General features: G+C 34.5%; 1 protein-coding gene across 1 annotated transcript in view; it reads right to left on the reverse strand.

Moving 5' to 3' along the window:
* Positions 1–17,141, reverse strand: part of REEP3 (receptor accessory protein 3) — an 89,402-nt gene that overhangs the window by 29,665 nt on the left and 42,596 nt on the right. The window contains exon 2 of the mRNA XM_072971438.1: positions 16,992–17,064. Within this exon, the coding sequence (XP_072827539.1) occupies positions 16,992–17,064 (73 nt within the window). The remainder of the gene's footprint in view (positions 1–16,991; positions 17,065–17,141) is intronic.

Consider the following 17,141-nt stretch of genomic DNA (forward strand, 5'->3'; position numbering starts at 1 on the left):
AACACTTACCTGGACTATTTTGTGAGAGAGAAAAACATTTCTATATTGCCTCAGTCACTGAATTTTTGTTGCATATTATAATTATAGCAGCTTAGCCTATCCTTATGTAAAAGATTACCCTCTAATCTCAGTGGAGACTGACAGGGCAAGGCCATAGTAGCCATGGTACCAGAATTAGCTGCACATTGGTTACAGTGCCACTGGTGGCCATCTGTGGCTTAGCTAATGCCCTGGCTGGTACTACTATGGGTGCTACTACCACAACACTCTGGAAATGGAGAAGAGGACTACCATTTTAATAAACTCTGTTGAGATGTCCTCAGGGGACTCTCAGAGGTATTTGGGAAGAAATTAGAGGATAGGAAAGATTGATGTTCTCATGCAGCAGACTGGGACAGAGCTAGAGAAATACTACCTTAAATTATTATTGTGGTCCCTTGGCAAGTGTGGCTTTGATCTGGGTGAGTTTGTTAGTTATCATCTGCATTGCCAGTATACATGACTCATAGCAATTCCCTTCTACTTTCAGTAAGCCAAGAAATCAGGAAAATGAGCTCTTTAGAAACATGCATAAAGTTTAAAGTAAGTACAGTCTGAGTGGTAGGCCAAGATAGCCAAAGAATAAAATGCGTAAAGGTCAGTGGGAAAAGTACATGAAAAAGTTGTTCAATGGTCTGTTTTGCTTACTTTGCTTTGTTTTCTTTCCCAAGAATATACCTAATGCCTACTACAGTACCTGGCATAAAATAGATGCTCAAAAATATTCATTAAAAGAATGAGTGACCTGGGCTAACTTACAAGCAAGAAGGTAATTTCCACTTTCCCTAATTATTTGGTAATAAACTTCTTTTGATGTGGTCACAATGAAATGGTAATCATTTATCAATCTTGGGACACTTTAACTCACTATGTTTTTCATGACTAGACAAATGCGATGAATAGTTTAATTAAAAATAAGACATTTATAAATAAAAAGTGGAATGTTAAAATCATTTAAATATCAAAATGAATTTATTTTCCAAGAAAATATACTCTTATAATTAAGCACATTCTTTTGAAAATCATGGAGTCACCTGTGATATAAAACCACAGTATTTAAAATTACCTTCTGGTTTATATAGTGCATGGATCAGATTATCCTACTTAACAAGCCAGCACTTGCTTTATTACTGAAAATCCATAAGGCTTTTATAAAGACTTAGCATTTCAGAAACGCAGACAGTCATGTGATAGTGTTCCTGCTTTACTCTCTCAAAGGAATTAGAGGATATTTTAAGCCTGAGTGAATACTGCAAAATGAGTGTACTCAGAGGCTAAATTTACTATCAGAAGACCATGCTCCATTTAATAGGTATGCATTTACCTACCTCTGATGCCAAAAGAAAAGTAGGCCTCATTTCATGGTTTTAAAACATTTTTCAACAAAATAATCTTTTATGATTTACATTCTTAGACAAATTTTTTTAATGAAATTGATTTAGATCTCAGGACGAACAAACAAAACAAACAAAAAGTGAATCGCAATTGTAAAGCAGTTCTTATGATTTCTATCACAGAAGCTGAGAGCAGTGCACAGGCATATTTATATTGGGAATATCATGTTCTGGTGGGAGGCACGTTGCTGTAAATTTATAAGAGTTATGGATAATAGTGGTCAGGACATTTTAATTAAAAAGTATTTTTCTTAAATTGTGTCTTTATATAACTTATTCTTGCTTATGCTATGAGCAGTGTGATATTATGATAGCAACGATATTAACAATAATATATGTTAAATGATATAACTATACTAAATTATACTTATAGGATAAAAAGAAAAAAAAGGTGATATATTAATTTGACAGTTATTACTTAGAGCCTATTACAAACAAAGCCCTTTGACAAGAAATAGTCATAAAGCTGGATGTCAAGGCATTCCTACCCCCGAGCAGCTTTCTTGGGAGGCATTTTAGTAAAAGAAGACATATAAAGGAATAATAATAAGTGATTACCAGCACAGTGTTTAGTCCAACATATAACTATTAATATTTTGTTATATATTATTTTATATTATATATTATTCAGTTGCCTTGTATGAATGAAATTTCTTCATTTCCAAAGGAAAGCCTTCCCTAATTACCCCTACTCCCTCCGAAGGCCAAATATAGTCTTTGTGCACTCTGCACTCTGCTTTCCCTCTGTAGCATATCTGAGTAATGGTTTGTATAACATCTGCCTCTGACTTTTGGCTGTAACAACCAATAGGGACTGAAGTTGTCTTGTTCATCATCATGTTCCCAGGACCTAGAACCCTCGTGTCTAGTAAAGCAAACACAGAGGAAGGCTTCTTTTTAATAGTTTCTTAATTTTAAGGTCGAATTAATGCAAGATTCAAGCAAGTAACTTTGGACTGCAAACAGCAATTTGTAGCATACAACATAGTTTATTTTGTCAAAGTTGTTTTTCAAAGTTATCAGAGATTAAACAACTTTCTAATGTCTCTTAATTTCAGGTTCTTTGAGTCATAAAGCAATTAATGCTGGTCTTAAGAAAAAAATGAAAAAATTACATATGCCTAATGATTTCAATTATAACCATACTAAGTAAATCCAGAGCATAAAATGCTAAAATATGCTTCACTGGAAAAAAAAAACTTTGCTAAGTCTAAAAAGAAATAAACACTGCTGAATTTCAGACCACCCAAAGAGAACTTTATTTTCTGACCATATTAGTTATTCCCTCAAGTCAATTCCCCAAAACATTTATTTCTACACCATATTTCAGAGACAACGGAGACACCTTCTAATAGAGATTTCTTTAGAAAAAGTACAGAGTTGAAAAGATTTCTCCTGTTTCATTAACATTATGCAATAATTTGGTTACTTAATATGATTTTCCCCATTAAAAACAAAGAGGAACAAAATGTGAGAAATCAAATAGAAAAACTCCCTCTTTTATCCAACCCAGATGGCTCAATTATGGGATTTTTCCCAGAGCTGTGCCAAGTTAGAAGCATGCTTGAAAATAAGCTAGTTGAAGTTCAATCCACAGTGAATACAGACCATGGCTGAAAACTTTTTTTGGTTTGTTTACTTTTTAAAGATGTAGCATGTGCTGAGGGTGACTATGTTAGGCTACAATTGATTTGAGCTTCCTTGACTTTGGGGTGCTTCTGCCTCCACTGCCCTACCATCTTAATTTTCTATAGCTCTTCAGGACTAGGATGTTTGGGAGTTACACTTTCAGATGTTGAACTTGTAGCAACACAGTTTACCTGTAGTTTCCAAACATTACTGCCAAAGACCTCACAGAATATCCTGTTGTTTTGAGGAAGAAAGCCTCCTATTATACAGATGTATCTGGTATTTAAAATGGGGAAGACTGTAACTAGAAATGGATACTCTTTCACAAGATTGCCTTGGTCTTCATCAATGCTCCTGAACCACAGAAGCCTCATGTATCTCATCCCTGACCTCAGTAGTTTGAGGAACTTGAGAGAAGGAAAAAGTACAGAAATGTTTAAAAACTAGATGATAATTAATTTAAAAAGAGTGTTGAAAAGAAGATGTAAAAAGCAGGAATTGCTTATGGGAACTGTTCCCGGGAGCAGAATTTGGGAAGGAGTGACCTCTTAGTCCAAAATAACTGCATACATACTGGCTGAGAATTCACACTTTTTTAAATATATTATTTAAAGTCCTACTGATTTATTTAGGATAATAAATATTTGTTAGAGACCCAGTTCCCGTTTAATAGCAGCACACAGAATTTCTCAGGATTTTAGCATGGGAAAGAGTCTACCAAGATAGAGAGGAGTAAACTGGGCTAAAAGGCCACCCTATTGATCATCTAAGTTTCCATGCTAACTTGTCGTCCTTCCTTCTTTATTCCTGTAGTGTTCTCAAACTCTTGACACATTGCATTTCTTACTTGACACATTCCCAAGGGCTGCCACCACTTTTTAGGCACCTAAATCCCCCAGGTCCTCATGCAGCTTCATATAGTCAATTACAACTTGCTATTTACATAAGCGAACTAACCTAGCCACTAAAAGGCAAGCTCCTTTCTCCAGGTGACTGGCAAGACTATAACTTACATAGTAAATGAAAATTTTCCTTCTTTCGGTAAGATGCTACTTTCTATATACAAGCTGTAGCTTTACATTATAGGCTCGACAGCATACTTTAGACATACAACAATCATTCAGACAGTAAGAACCACCCTTTACACCATATGGGAAAACAGCATCTTCTTGAGAAGCAAAGACTGGTAGGAAAAAAAACTCGGAAGAATAAATCTCTGCCATGACTGAAAATGAATCTGTGTGATCAAATTACTTTCCTTCAAAAGCATGTGCAATCAACCTGACATACAAAACTGACATTCACATTTGGGTGAATGAAGAGAGAGGCAAGTAAGAAAGCACTGCATTCTTGGGGTAAGGAGGGGATGGATGAGTGCCAGTGTACAGGACAGCATGAAGACCCTAAGTAAACACAGTGAGAGGAACAAAGAGATGGAGAAAGGTACAGAAAGAAAGGCAGATGATTCTAAAGAGAAACTTCACTGATACAGAAATTGTATATGTGGCCAGTCCTACAACATGGAAACCAGGAAAAAGTCCAATTCAGTATCCTCCCCAATCCCCCACAATAGTATTATATGGCTAATTTTGCTAAAATACTGTTTTTCTATAATATATTCCAAGTTGTTCATTTACATACAAATGTTTCTAAAACAAACTATTTGTTATTTATTGCCCATCTGCCTACATAGACTTATACTAAAAAAGCACAGTGTGGTGATTATTCACTTTTCATAATATAATAAGATACCTCAATCAATGCTTTTCAGTTTGGTTGTGGATAAAAATTACTTGTGGATTAAAAAAAATCACATAGATTCCTGGGCCCCATCATCACAGGCAGAGAGAAGGCAGCTAGGCACTTAAAAGGCAAGCTCCAAGAGTTTTTAATGTGTAACCAGACTTGAGAACATGCACAAAATTTTTGCTGCCTGAACTGTGGTCTACAGACCAGTACCATTGGCATCACCTGGGTGCCTGATGGAACTGCAGAAGCTCAAGTCCAAGCCAGACCTACTAAGTCAGAAACTGAAGTTTAACAAGATCCCAGGGGGATTACGATGCTGTTCGAAGCTTGAGAAGCACTGTAGTGGGAGGCTGCCTTGTGTTTGTTCTGACAGTATCACCTACAGGGATCATCAAGAGAATGTAGGAAGAGCCCTGGGCTTGGAGAATAGATGAACTCAATTTTGTGTGATAATTTGTTTGATGTAAACTGTTAAAATGTACCCTTAGTTTCATAACACTGGTTAGGTACATCATCATTAAAACAAACAAACCAAAAAAAAAAAAAATCAAAAACTCAAATAGAAGGAAGTGGGTCTTTAGCTCACTTCTTAGAGGCATTGTTCATGGCTATCAGTTGAAGAGACAAAAGCTTTGAGAAAACTACCCAGGATAGGCAGCCTACAGACTCTTCTACGGAAAAGCTCCATGTGGAATGTCCCTGTTGTCTACCTATCCTAAGAGCCAGAGTTATCTGGACAATGACCACTCAACGCAGACTCGCTCCCTTCCCAAGGTGGAAGTGCCTTTAGATTCTTCTCCCTAAGGGTAAATCTAAATCTGCTTCCCACAGAGAGAAGATAAGAACACTGATGAGTAGGCTGAAATTATATTAAAACATCATGTCATTGGCAAAAACATCCCCAGTGGCTCTAATAATTTATTCTGACAATCTTCTTAAGAAGAATATAATAAAACTGAAATGTTACATCTTAATTTAAAGATGCTGTTGGAAATCTTTGAAAGTTAATACAGTATTTAGAAATAAAACATTTCATCTCAATCTATTTCTATGACTTTTCAGGACCTTTTGAAATTTTTTTCCATTTTCCATTTAGAGTTTGGATCTGTAGTTTTTAAAAAAAGAAATCAGTTTGTACTTATTCTTATAGCCAAGAGACAAAATTTCATATATTTGTATAATACAATTCAATATATTTAAAATTTTTTATAATTTTTCAAAAGAACTTCATCTTTTTACGTTCTATTACATTTCTGAAGTAACATCTCTCTCATGAATTTTTAAAATTACATAAGGAAGTATTAGGTTGGGGGAAAAACTTTTAGGGGGAAGATTTTCTTTTTCTTTCTTTTTTAAATTTTTTATTGAAGTGTAGTTGATTTACAGTATTAGTTTCAGATGTACAGCAAAAATGATTCAGTTGTACATATACATAGATATATATTTTTCTCTTCAGATTCCTTTCCATTATATTATTACAAGAAATTGAGTATAGTTCAAAGATTTTATTTTTCTTATTTAGCTAAAATCTTCAGGAAGAGCTCTAGCTTTTATATTTTTAGGAAGGCCTTTCACAGTTTGATGGCAATCTGGTTGACAATCTGATTATTACAGCTGTAGTTGGTGAAGCACTATATTTCTAAAATTATATAATGGAAAGAAGATGTATGTTGCTGAACATTCCAAAGGTAGATCCTCGTGTTGTGTAAAAGGGGAAATTTCTCTCCTTAACTAGTGTAAACTTTAGCTAAAAAGGGAAAAGAAAGATTAGGTATAGCTTACTTTATTTGAAAATACTCCATTTTTAAATTAAAAAATTTAGGTCGTTTAGTATTTTCTGTCACTTAAGTTTAGCATTGCTTGCTTAAACCCTTTCTTGGTTCTCATTTTGTCAATCCTTTTTCTACTCTTCTCCCTAACCTTAGATATTTCAAGTGTTTATCTTATTAGACTTATTCAAGGGGACAACTCTTAGATATTGTAATTCTCTTAATTTTGCTTCTGTTTTTATTTCTGCTTTTTTATTGCTTTAATCATCCTACTTTCTTTATAGATTCCTTTAATTTTGATAATTTACTTGCTTTGTGAGCTGAATGGGTCATTTGTCTTCCTGTTGAAAATGAAGGTGTTTAAAGCTATCACAATCAAGAATATAAATCGTAATATGTATTTCTGTCATTTTTATTTTTGAATTTGTCTAGTACTTCACTTTTGACTTTCTCTTGTACTCAATTATTAATCCTCCCTTTTGGAACTTGTTGGGGGATTTCTTTGAAATAGTGACGTAATGGTTTCTGAACCGATACAGAGGAGGCAGAACACAGGCTGCCTTTGAACACAGATCTCCTGCAGTGAGGGTGGTGGCAGTGGAGTTTTTTGGTTGCTGTAGCTTTTATGATTTTAAGCTGTTCCATCACTAGGGATTAGGGTGGAGGTGGCTAGGCCTCTCTCCAGTTTACTACTTAACAACATTTCCTTTAATGGAAACAACGGTTTCTGTCCCTGTTTTTTAAAATCTATTTCCATTGGCACAACAGTTGGTAAAATTCTTCGTAGATATTAGCAAAAGCCTGACTTAGCCTCTTAGGTTTAAATGCTATCGTGAGAATTTTTTTTCTTTGTGTATGTTTTACAAAGCATTTGCATTCTAGAAAAGGACAAGACAGCTGTGGTTGGCTAGCTACATATTGGCATGAAAATTGTGGGAATGCTTTCAATTTACTTCATAAAGGTCAAGGGGTACTCTAATTCACATTTTACAGTTTTAGAAGGAACTGTGTTAGGCATTCATTTAACCCCCATCCCGCCAATCTTAATTCAAATTTAACACTTGTTTCCTAAAGTGGATCCACAATAATGATTCTGAAATGATCACAGAGAAATTGTTTTTAGAAGATATAAGGAAGAGCATAAGTCCCTTGATGACTAAAACAGCATCAATTACTTCAAGCAGTTAAGTTATATACTAATATGCACTACATATAAAATAAGTAAATTGGACATAACAAAAATTAAGTTTTCAAAGCATACTCACCACCTACTTTAAGTAACTGTAAAATTTACTTCATTAAAGGACAATAAGTATAACTGAATCACTATGCTGTACATCAGAAATTAGCATATTGTAAACCAACTATACTTCAATTAAAAAAATTTTTTAAAAAAGAAAGTGAGAAAAAAAGGGTAATAAACTGTCCCAAGTGATTTTTTTTTAACTGTCCCAAGTGGAAATTGTAATTTTATTTACAAAACTTGATTTACAAACAACTATAACTCAGGACAAGATACACACATATTCATTGCATGTTAGCTAAATTATATTTTTTAATTGTCAAGGATTGAAAAAAATGATAATATGTATTACAAACTGTAAACCTATCTCCTTTGTGAACACATTTTAAAAACCAATGTTAATAATGAAATAAGTCTTATTTGATATTACAGTATAATTCAACAAGTATCCCAACTCACAGAGTCAGATTTGGAAATATGGATAAAAATAGTAGAATGAATATACACATTTAATTTCATCCCCACCACAAATCTCATTAAAACAACAGTAAAGTAATTAAAAAAAAAAAAAACCAACACTTATGTCCAGAAGACTATAGAAGAGAGCATCAACATTTTTGGGCCCAGGAAGGAAATGGATGAGTAGTAACCGACTCAGGAGACCAGAGAAAATTGAGTAATAAGTGGACATTGTGGAAAAATTGAGAAGCAACCCAACTTTATATTGCAGAGCTCCCAAAAGGCTCAAGAGTCAGTGGCACAATTCTTGGCTAAAAAGGGCAAAAGATAGGAAAGATGGCTGTAAGGATACCTTTAAGGAGCAGGTAGATGCCCAGATGCCCTCCCATGTTAGCTGTCTGATGTCACCCCTTCTTCCCCCAGCAGGACCCTGAAGCTTATTCTCTGTAAAAGGTGAATCAGAGGGTCTCTAGATTTGCAAATCTCTGGCACAGTTGAGAGCAGGGCTAATAGGGATTAAGTAAAAGTTTATAAGTTGAAATATTGAGGGTCCCCAACCCTTACTCTCCCACCAGAATGCTAGCAACCAAGTACCTTTCAGAATGGAAGAGTCTTCTCTGAAGAATCCAACTGGTGCAAAAGAAAATACCTAAAGATACAGACTTTGATAGTTTTCAAAGGAAATTGTTGTTACGGACTGAACTGTGTTCCCCTGAAAGATACGCTGACATCTGTTACAGACTGAATTGTGTCCCCCTAAAATTCAAATGTTGGAAGTCCTAACCTCTAGGGTAACTATATTTGGAGATAGGGACTTTAAGGAGGTAATTAAGATTAAATGAGGTCATAAGGATGGGGCCCTAATTCAATAGAACTAGTGTCCTTATAAGAAGAGGAAGAGACACCAGAGATAACTCTCTCTATGCGTGCACAGATTAAAAGCCATATAAGGACACATGGAGAAGGTGGCCGCCTATAAACTACGAAGAGGCCTCACCCAAAGCCAACCCTGATGGCACCTTATGCTTGGACTTCCAGCCTACAGAACTTAAGAAAATAGATTTATCTTTTTATGATACTCAATGTGCCGCATTTTGTTATGGTAACTGGAGAAGATTAATACAAAGTTTTAACCCTCAGAATGTGACCTCATTGGAAATAGGGTTCCTAAGATATCATTAGTTAGGATAAGGTTATAGCAGGGTATGGTGGGCCCTTAATCCAATTTGACTGGTGTCCTTTAAAGGAGAAGAGACTAAGAGACAAAGACACACAAGGGAAGAACATCATGTGACAGAAAAGGCAGAGAGTGAAGTGCTACAACTGAAAGGTAAGGGACACCAAGGAACACTGGCAACCACCAGAAGCTAGAAGCAGGCAAGAAAGGCTTCTACTCAACAGGTTTTGGAGGGACTGTGGTCCTGTCCACATCTAGGCTCCAGAATGTGAAACCATAAATTTCTGCTCTTTTAAGCCACTCAGTTTGTGGCACTTCCACATGGCAGTCCTAGGAACAGACCTAATTGCCCAGTCAGATCACCCTGTAGTGCAGATCACATTCAGCAAGTCTCTTCATAGGTATAGGACTTCAAATTAGCTTTTCATTATAATATTCAAATATGAGCAAAGAACCAAGGATCATCCAACATTGGAGAAAATCATACATGAAACAAACAAACAGAAGAACAGACTTCAGAGGAAAGAGAGCCTATGTAAAAAGAACATGTCTAAAAAATAATCATCCCTCAGAAAAAAAGGGAAGCAATTTTTTAGACAAAATAAGAAGATGCTATAGAAAAAGGAACATTCAGAGAATAAAAAGAGTTCTTAGAAATTAAATACAGAAGATAAAATTGAGAAACTATCATAAAATAGAGCAGAAAGAAAAAGAGATGGGAAAGAGAACACAAAATGGCCAGAAAATTAGAGAATTAGTCCAAGTAGCTTAATAACTGAATAAAAGGAATCCAAGACAGAACAAATAGTGAAAATGAAGTGGAGAAAATCATTAAAGAAATAATTTTAACCAAATTTCCCAGAGCAGAAAGACAAAGGATTCCTAGAATAAAAGGGACTACTGAGGGTTTAGCAAAATTGATTATAATCGGCTCACACTAAGGCATGTCATCATGAAATTTTAAAACAGTGGGCACATAGAAAAGATTCCACAAGCAGGTAAGAATCAAAATGCCTTCAGATGTCTCCACAGCAATGCTAGAAGCTAAAAGACAAAATTCTGAAGGAAATTCTGAAGGAAAATTATTTCCAACCTAGCATCTCAAAAATATCTACCTCTCAAAAAGCCTTCTGGGGAAGAATGCATTTCATCAAAATGAGGAAGTGAAATAAGAAAGAGGAAAACAGGAGATTAAGAAATCTGAGGATCTGAAACAAGAGCCAGTCCAGAATATCTAAGGGATGAGAATGCACTGGGGAGAAAGTCACACAACTGTCAGAGTCTGGGTCTAAACTTGCGATAAGAACAGAGAACACCAAATAAGTGAACAAAACAAAACAAAAAAACAAGACAATGAGAAACACCAGGGGGAACAAACTATTGCTCAGAGTAAGTATGGTAATGTAGTATACTGTGGAGATCAGATGCAAATAGTGTTTACATAGTGAAAATATTATATAACAGGGACTGCTGTATGTAAGACACTGGTTTAAATGCTTTGTGTTCATTAACTCATATAATCCTTATGACCACATGAGGAAGTAAATACTGCTCTCATTTTCCAGGTAAGGAAATTGAGGCAAAAAAATCACTTGTTCAAAGATGCAGCTAGTAATGGATAGAGCTAAAACGAAAAGCCAAGCAGCCTGTTGCTAGATGGTTCTTTATCTCTATATTCTATTCCTTCTTTCTAATTTAGCCTCAATAATGTAAACACCAATCCAACCCAAATTACACTGTAATGACAAAAGGAGGCTACAGGGAAGTATGCATGTGTATAGTGACATTGGGTAACTACTAAATCATGTTTAACAGAAGGAAGTCAAGGGATGATTTCCATCTGAAAAATGAAGAAACAGAAATATAAGCATGTAGTTAGATATGAAAATAAATAATAAAGGATTCACATAAAAATTGAAAGCAGTTGCCCCTAAAGTTAGAAATAGGGATGAGGATGGTGGGGAACTGTTGTTTTTCAAAATAAGCCTTGGACAACTGTTTAATTTTAATTGCATTTCTTTTGGGGGTGGGTAATTTATTTATTTTATTTATTTACTTTCAGAGGAGGTACCAGGGATTGAACCCAGGACCTTGTGCATGCTAAACTAAACATGTGCTCTACATCTTGAGCTGTACCCTCCCACCTGACAACGGTTTAATTTTAAAATTGTAAATAAGTACAGCTTTGACAAAAATAAAAACTAAATTTAAAGTAGATCAGAATGGAAAATAAACAGAGAGGAATGTGGCCTGACAAAACTAATTTCAAAAAATTTTCAAGGAAATCCCCCTTTAATCAATGGGTTAATCTTTACACTTCCCAAATTATTAAAACCCTTCAATCAAGTGAATATTTTTAGTCCAAAATATGAACAGATGCATCAGGAACACTTCTTGACAATGAAGTTCTTCACTATGTTTTTTAACCTTACAACTAGTAGACAAACTTCTGTCTAGTAGACAAAACTAGTAGACAATTTCAGATTTTGCCAGTTGACAAGAACTATAGGACTAGCATATTTGCTCATTTTCATATCATCCAAATATTCAGAAAAAATTAGGTTACTTTCAAAAATCAAGTCAATAGGGTTTTAGAGGGCCTTTAAAAAATTAATCTCCCTGAGTTTTCCTGGTCTTTGTTCTTGCTCATGGTAAATCTCACGACCAAATGTCTGATTTTGACTTGTAAGTGCTGTTAGCCAGTCTTTTTATTGCCACTTTCTCCAATATTCTTAGGGTAAGAACACTGGTTTCCTAGAAAAGCTACAGCAATTATACATGACTTGGGAGTAAATACTCTATTTTCAAGCCATGAGATGGTATAAGCTTGAAAAAAATGTGTAAAACCATACTAATTCTTCAGTAAGTTTACATTTCAATTACTGCAAGACTGAAAGACTTTAAGTAGGTCATATCAGCCACACCATACAGGAAATTATATCCTAGGAAACCTCTGTTTTAAAAATAGGCAAAGGAAGAAAGGAAGGTTGCCAAAATACACAGCACTTTCCATTTGTTTTGATTTGAACACAGCATCTGTTTTATCAGGTGCGATCTACTATTTGCAGGCTTAAGGGGAATGGTAGTAGTTAGGGTGGGAAGAAGTAAATTAGTAAAAAATGTTTGCTTTCTGAAAATAATTTTGAAGTAGATTATCAGTAGAATTTAGGTACTAACCAAACACCATAAAGTAACTGGGCTTAGAGGTAAGTCAGACTGGACTGTGTATTCCTTAACCTGGTAGACTCAAAGCTGAGAAACTAGACCAATCCACTTAAGAAATATACATGCTCTTGTAAACACTATTTAATATTTGTTATATACTTAAAAGTCAACTTCTCTTTTTCTTATTCATTCATTTATTTAAAAAATACTGAGTATCTATTATATAACATACTATTCTAGGTACAGGAATATAGCAATTAAGAAAATAACAAAATTCTCATGGAGCTGGTGGGGAAGACAAACACATATACATATAAATAATATAATACAGATAGTATGAGAGGCTATTAAAAATATAACAGGGAGACTTTAAGAAGGTTAATTTAACTTAATTTTTTAAAAAATCTGTTGCAATTTATTTCTTTAACATCTTTTTGTTTTGTTTGGGGGGGGTGGTAATTAGGTTTATTTATTTATTTTTAACAGAAGTACTGGGAATTGAACCCAGGACCTCCTGCATACTAAGCACGCACTCTACCACTAAGCTATATCCTTCCTGTAAGATGGAATTCAGACTGCTCATCAGCTGACCTCCAGGTGGGTTGAGGAGCTGGATTACTCAGGTAAGACCCAGGTGATCACAAGGATCCTTATAAGAGGACGAGGACGGCAGATGGGAGAACCAAAGAAATGGCAGTTTGAGAAGGTCTCAGCCCAAAGTTTCTAGCTTTGAAGATGGTGGACTACAGCCATAAGCCAAGGAATGTGGACAGCCTCTAGAAGCTAGCAAAGGTAAGGAAACAGATTTTCCCCTAGAGCCTCCCAAAAGAATGTAGTCTGTGGACCCATTTCAGATTTCTGACCTCTGGGAATGGAAGAAAATACATTTGTGTTGGTTTAAGCCAGTAAGTATGCAGTAATTTGTTAAAGTCGCAATTGGAAACAGTAATATACAAAAATATTCGGAAATTGGTGGGAAATTATATGAATGTAAGATGTTATTTTTCTAGTATAATATCTCTGTTTAGTCTCAAGAGCAGACTAGATAGTAGACAACTGAGTCACCACGAGGTCTTCAGGGTTGTATCATATTTCTTTGTCAAAGGCAGATTCCTTGCCTTTCCTGTTTCAGTGCCTGATTATTTTTGTGTTTAACTCTCATTTTTGTGTGTGTGTGAAGCAGAGTTGATTGCGATGTAATTATCAAACCAAATCCAGCCACCTGCCTTTCTAGTTCCCTAGATTCTCTTCAATTACTCATTATTCTGATATTCCCAAAGCGGTGGTTAAGAAAACTTTTTTCAGAGTCACAATACTATAGCAAAATTATATACAGATAGTTCCTACTTTGTTAATGAGTTTTCTCTAAAAACTATAAGGCAATAGGCGAAGTACATATCCAAATACACATGTACATAGATATGTATATATATTCAACAAGTATCAGGTCTTGCAGTTTTTCCATCTGTTTGAATAAGAATGTTAATGGATTCTCTCCCACAGGTTAAGTTATCTTTAACTTATGAAGCAACATTAAAATTTCAGGGTTAGATCATTCTTAATAATCCCCAATTTATAGAATAATCCAGTAATAAAGATTTGTGTTTTATTAAGAGAATGAAACACACAAGTTCATGTTTTCAAGTCCTTAAAAATTAACATTAACAAAGTTAAATTGATGCATTAGTAAGAAATGGACTAATATTTTTATAATAGTTCTTAGGACAATCTCTAAATAACATGGTCTTTTCTGCCTTTTTAGCATTAATTTACACATGCCAGGCCTATTTCTTTTTATTGTAATTTGTTATACCTTTAAATTTCTTTTTTGCTATTTTCTTACCTTTTATTTTAGGGATGGTATTTGCCTGCCTGCTGATAATATCCTTATCTTATTAAAACTTCTCATCTAAACTTCATTATTAATTTGTCCTTAACTTTTTTTCCCCAACAAAATCATGCAGATTTGGGAGGGAAGATAGAAAATCGCAAGCACAGATGTACACAAAGACACACAGAGGTACACCAGTTACTGTATATCCTGACTTTATGATGCTTTATAGGTAAAATGGGCCTGGAGCTGGGAAATATCACCCTGTACTTCAACTACACAATTAACTAGATTCAGAAAAAAGATCTCATTTAATAACAGTATTACTTCAAATAAGGAGGATTGTATTGGCCAGTAGAATTATTAAGTACTAACCAGTCATATGCCCCCAGCTTATATATTTGTGGTATTTGGAAATGAAGAGCAACTCTTATTTTTATCTTTCAAAAGACAATTCCAGTTAAATTAGAATATTATACTGTAGGGCAAAGTGTTGTCTGTGGACTAGTGCAAGGCTGTGAAGCGTTGTTGTTTTGCTTTAAATACAAAATTGACAGTAACTTCATGTCTATTGAATCTAATAATTTAAAAAAAAAGTTTGGGTTGTATTTTGTATGCTTTTGGGGTTTCATTTCATTTTACAGTGATTACGTTTTATATTTTACTTTACAAAAGTATTGGTCTATGACTTACTGGAAATTATTTAAAAAAATGGTTCTATCACAAGTACCTTGAGAAACACTATTAATAGAAGATAATTGTTGGTTTCTAAATACTAATGTATGCCAGACCATAAAACAATATTTGAAGAATTTGTTATATATTAAAATATGTCCCTTCCAGTCACTTACAAAGTTACTTTAAATTACTAGGATTTAATGTGGTTCCATCTCTTAAGACTATTTCACCAATCTTAGATCCAAGAGATACATACAAATATTAAAAGGTTAGAAAAACTTTAGAGCTCAACTGAGTAACCTCTCTACCTCTGTTAGATATATTCCACCATTCTAAATGATTTTTATATACTTTACTTCAAAAATTCATTTTATATGAAAGAGAAAAGATGACTATAAACGTTCAGTAGATTGGGTTTGTTTATGAAGGTGTCAGAATTTCCCCTGACTCAAAAAAACAAAAAACCCCACCCTAAACAAATAGAATAAAGAATCATCATCTGATCTCTGATCATTTGATGAGTTGGACAACAAGGCAACCATCCAAGATCCCTTACAAAGAACCATGGCTATATATCCCAAAGAACTGAAATCAGGTACTCAAACAATTCCCTGTACACGAATGTTTACAGCAGCACTACTTGTAATAGCTAAAAAGGTGGAAACAATCTAGATGTCTGTCAGTGGATGAATGGAGAAACAAAATGTTCTATATGTATGCAGTGGAATATTATTCAGCCACAAAAAGGGATGAAATAATGATACATGCTACAGTGTGGATGAATCCTGAAAACATTATGCTAGGTAAAAAGAACCAGACACAAAAAAGGTCACATACTATATGATTCCATTTATAGGAAATACCCAGAATAGGTAAATCCATACAAACAGAAAGCAGATGGGTGGTTGCTCGAGGCTGTGGGGAGGGGAGTATAGGGAGTAAACTGCATAATGGGTATGTTATCTTATTTTGGAGTGATGAAAATCTTCTGGAAGTAGACAGAAGTAGTGTTTGCATAACACTCTGAATGTACTAAATGCCATTGAATTGTTCACTATGAAATGGTTAACTTTGTTATCAGAATGTCACCTCAATTAAAGAACCACAGTTACTGACGTGCAGTTCTCAGTGCTGACTGCTTTATGCCTGTTGATTAACCACTAATAAGCTATGCTTCTTCACAAACAGTAAACTTAGGCCAGCATTTATAGTTGGGGAAGGCCATTTACTATTGAACATCTTGAGTAATATTGGGAAGAAGTTACAGAAATGTGTAAAAAATAGTAATAAAATAAAAACAATTATTTAAAGTAAAGAAAAAAAACAGGTAAGGAATGGGGAAGACGAAACTGAAAGAAAAGAAATATTGAGGACTGGACAGAAAATTTTTACAAAAATAGTCTGATTCAAGAAGAAAAGAGATTTTAACTGTCAGTAGTCATGGGGTATCTGCATATTTATATTAATGAAAAAGTGACAAAACACCTATGAAAGAAGGAACAGATTTTAGAACTCGCGAGACATAATTTCCATGCACCCATCCATTTACAAGGCTAGAAAACAATTTCCCAACTTCTTATTACACTGGAACTTACAGACTAAATGAATGAGAGATCCAGTGATTCATTTGGGAATCATACTTATTTAAGTGCCAACTGACAGCAAACTAATTTTTAAACTCCACTTAGGAATTCTTAATTAGTGAAGTTTAGATTTAAAAAAGACTAACTTCATATTTATATCACATTTTTAACCCAAAAGATTATTCCAGCTGTTTCTAAAATAATGGTAGTTTCCCTACTATTGTGTATAATGGATACATTCAACTAGAATTGATCACTCATAAAACTGTACTTACATATTCCTTCACATTTTTTGTTTTCACAGCTTTGTATGAATAATAGGCAGGATAAAGCATTCCAAACACCAACCTAAAAGTAAAAAGTATGAGAAGACTAGTCAAACATAACAATACTTTTAAGAGCTCATGAAAATTTCACCCAACAGA

This window comes from Vicugna pacos, chromosome 11, assembly GCF_048564905.1.
Source record: "Vicugna pacos chromosome 11, VicPac4, whole genome shotgun sequence".
Lineage (NCBI taxonomy): Eukaryota > Metazoa > Chordata > Mammalia > Artiodactyla > Camelidae > Vicugna > Vicugna pacos.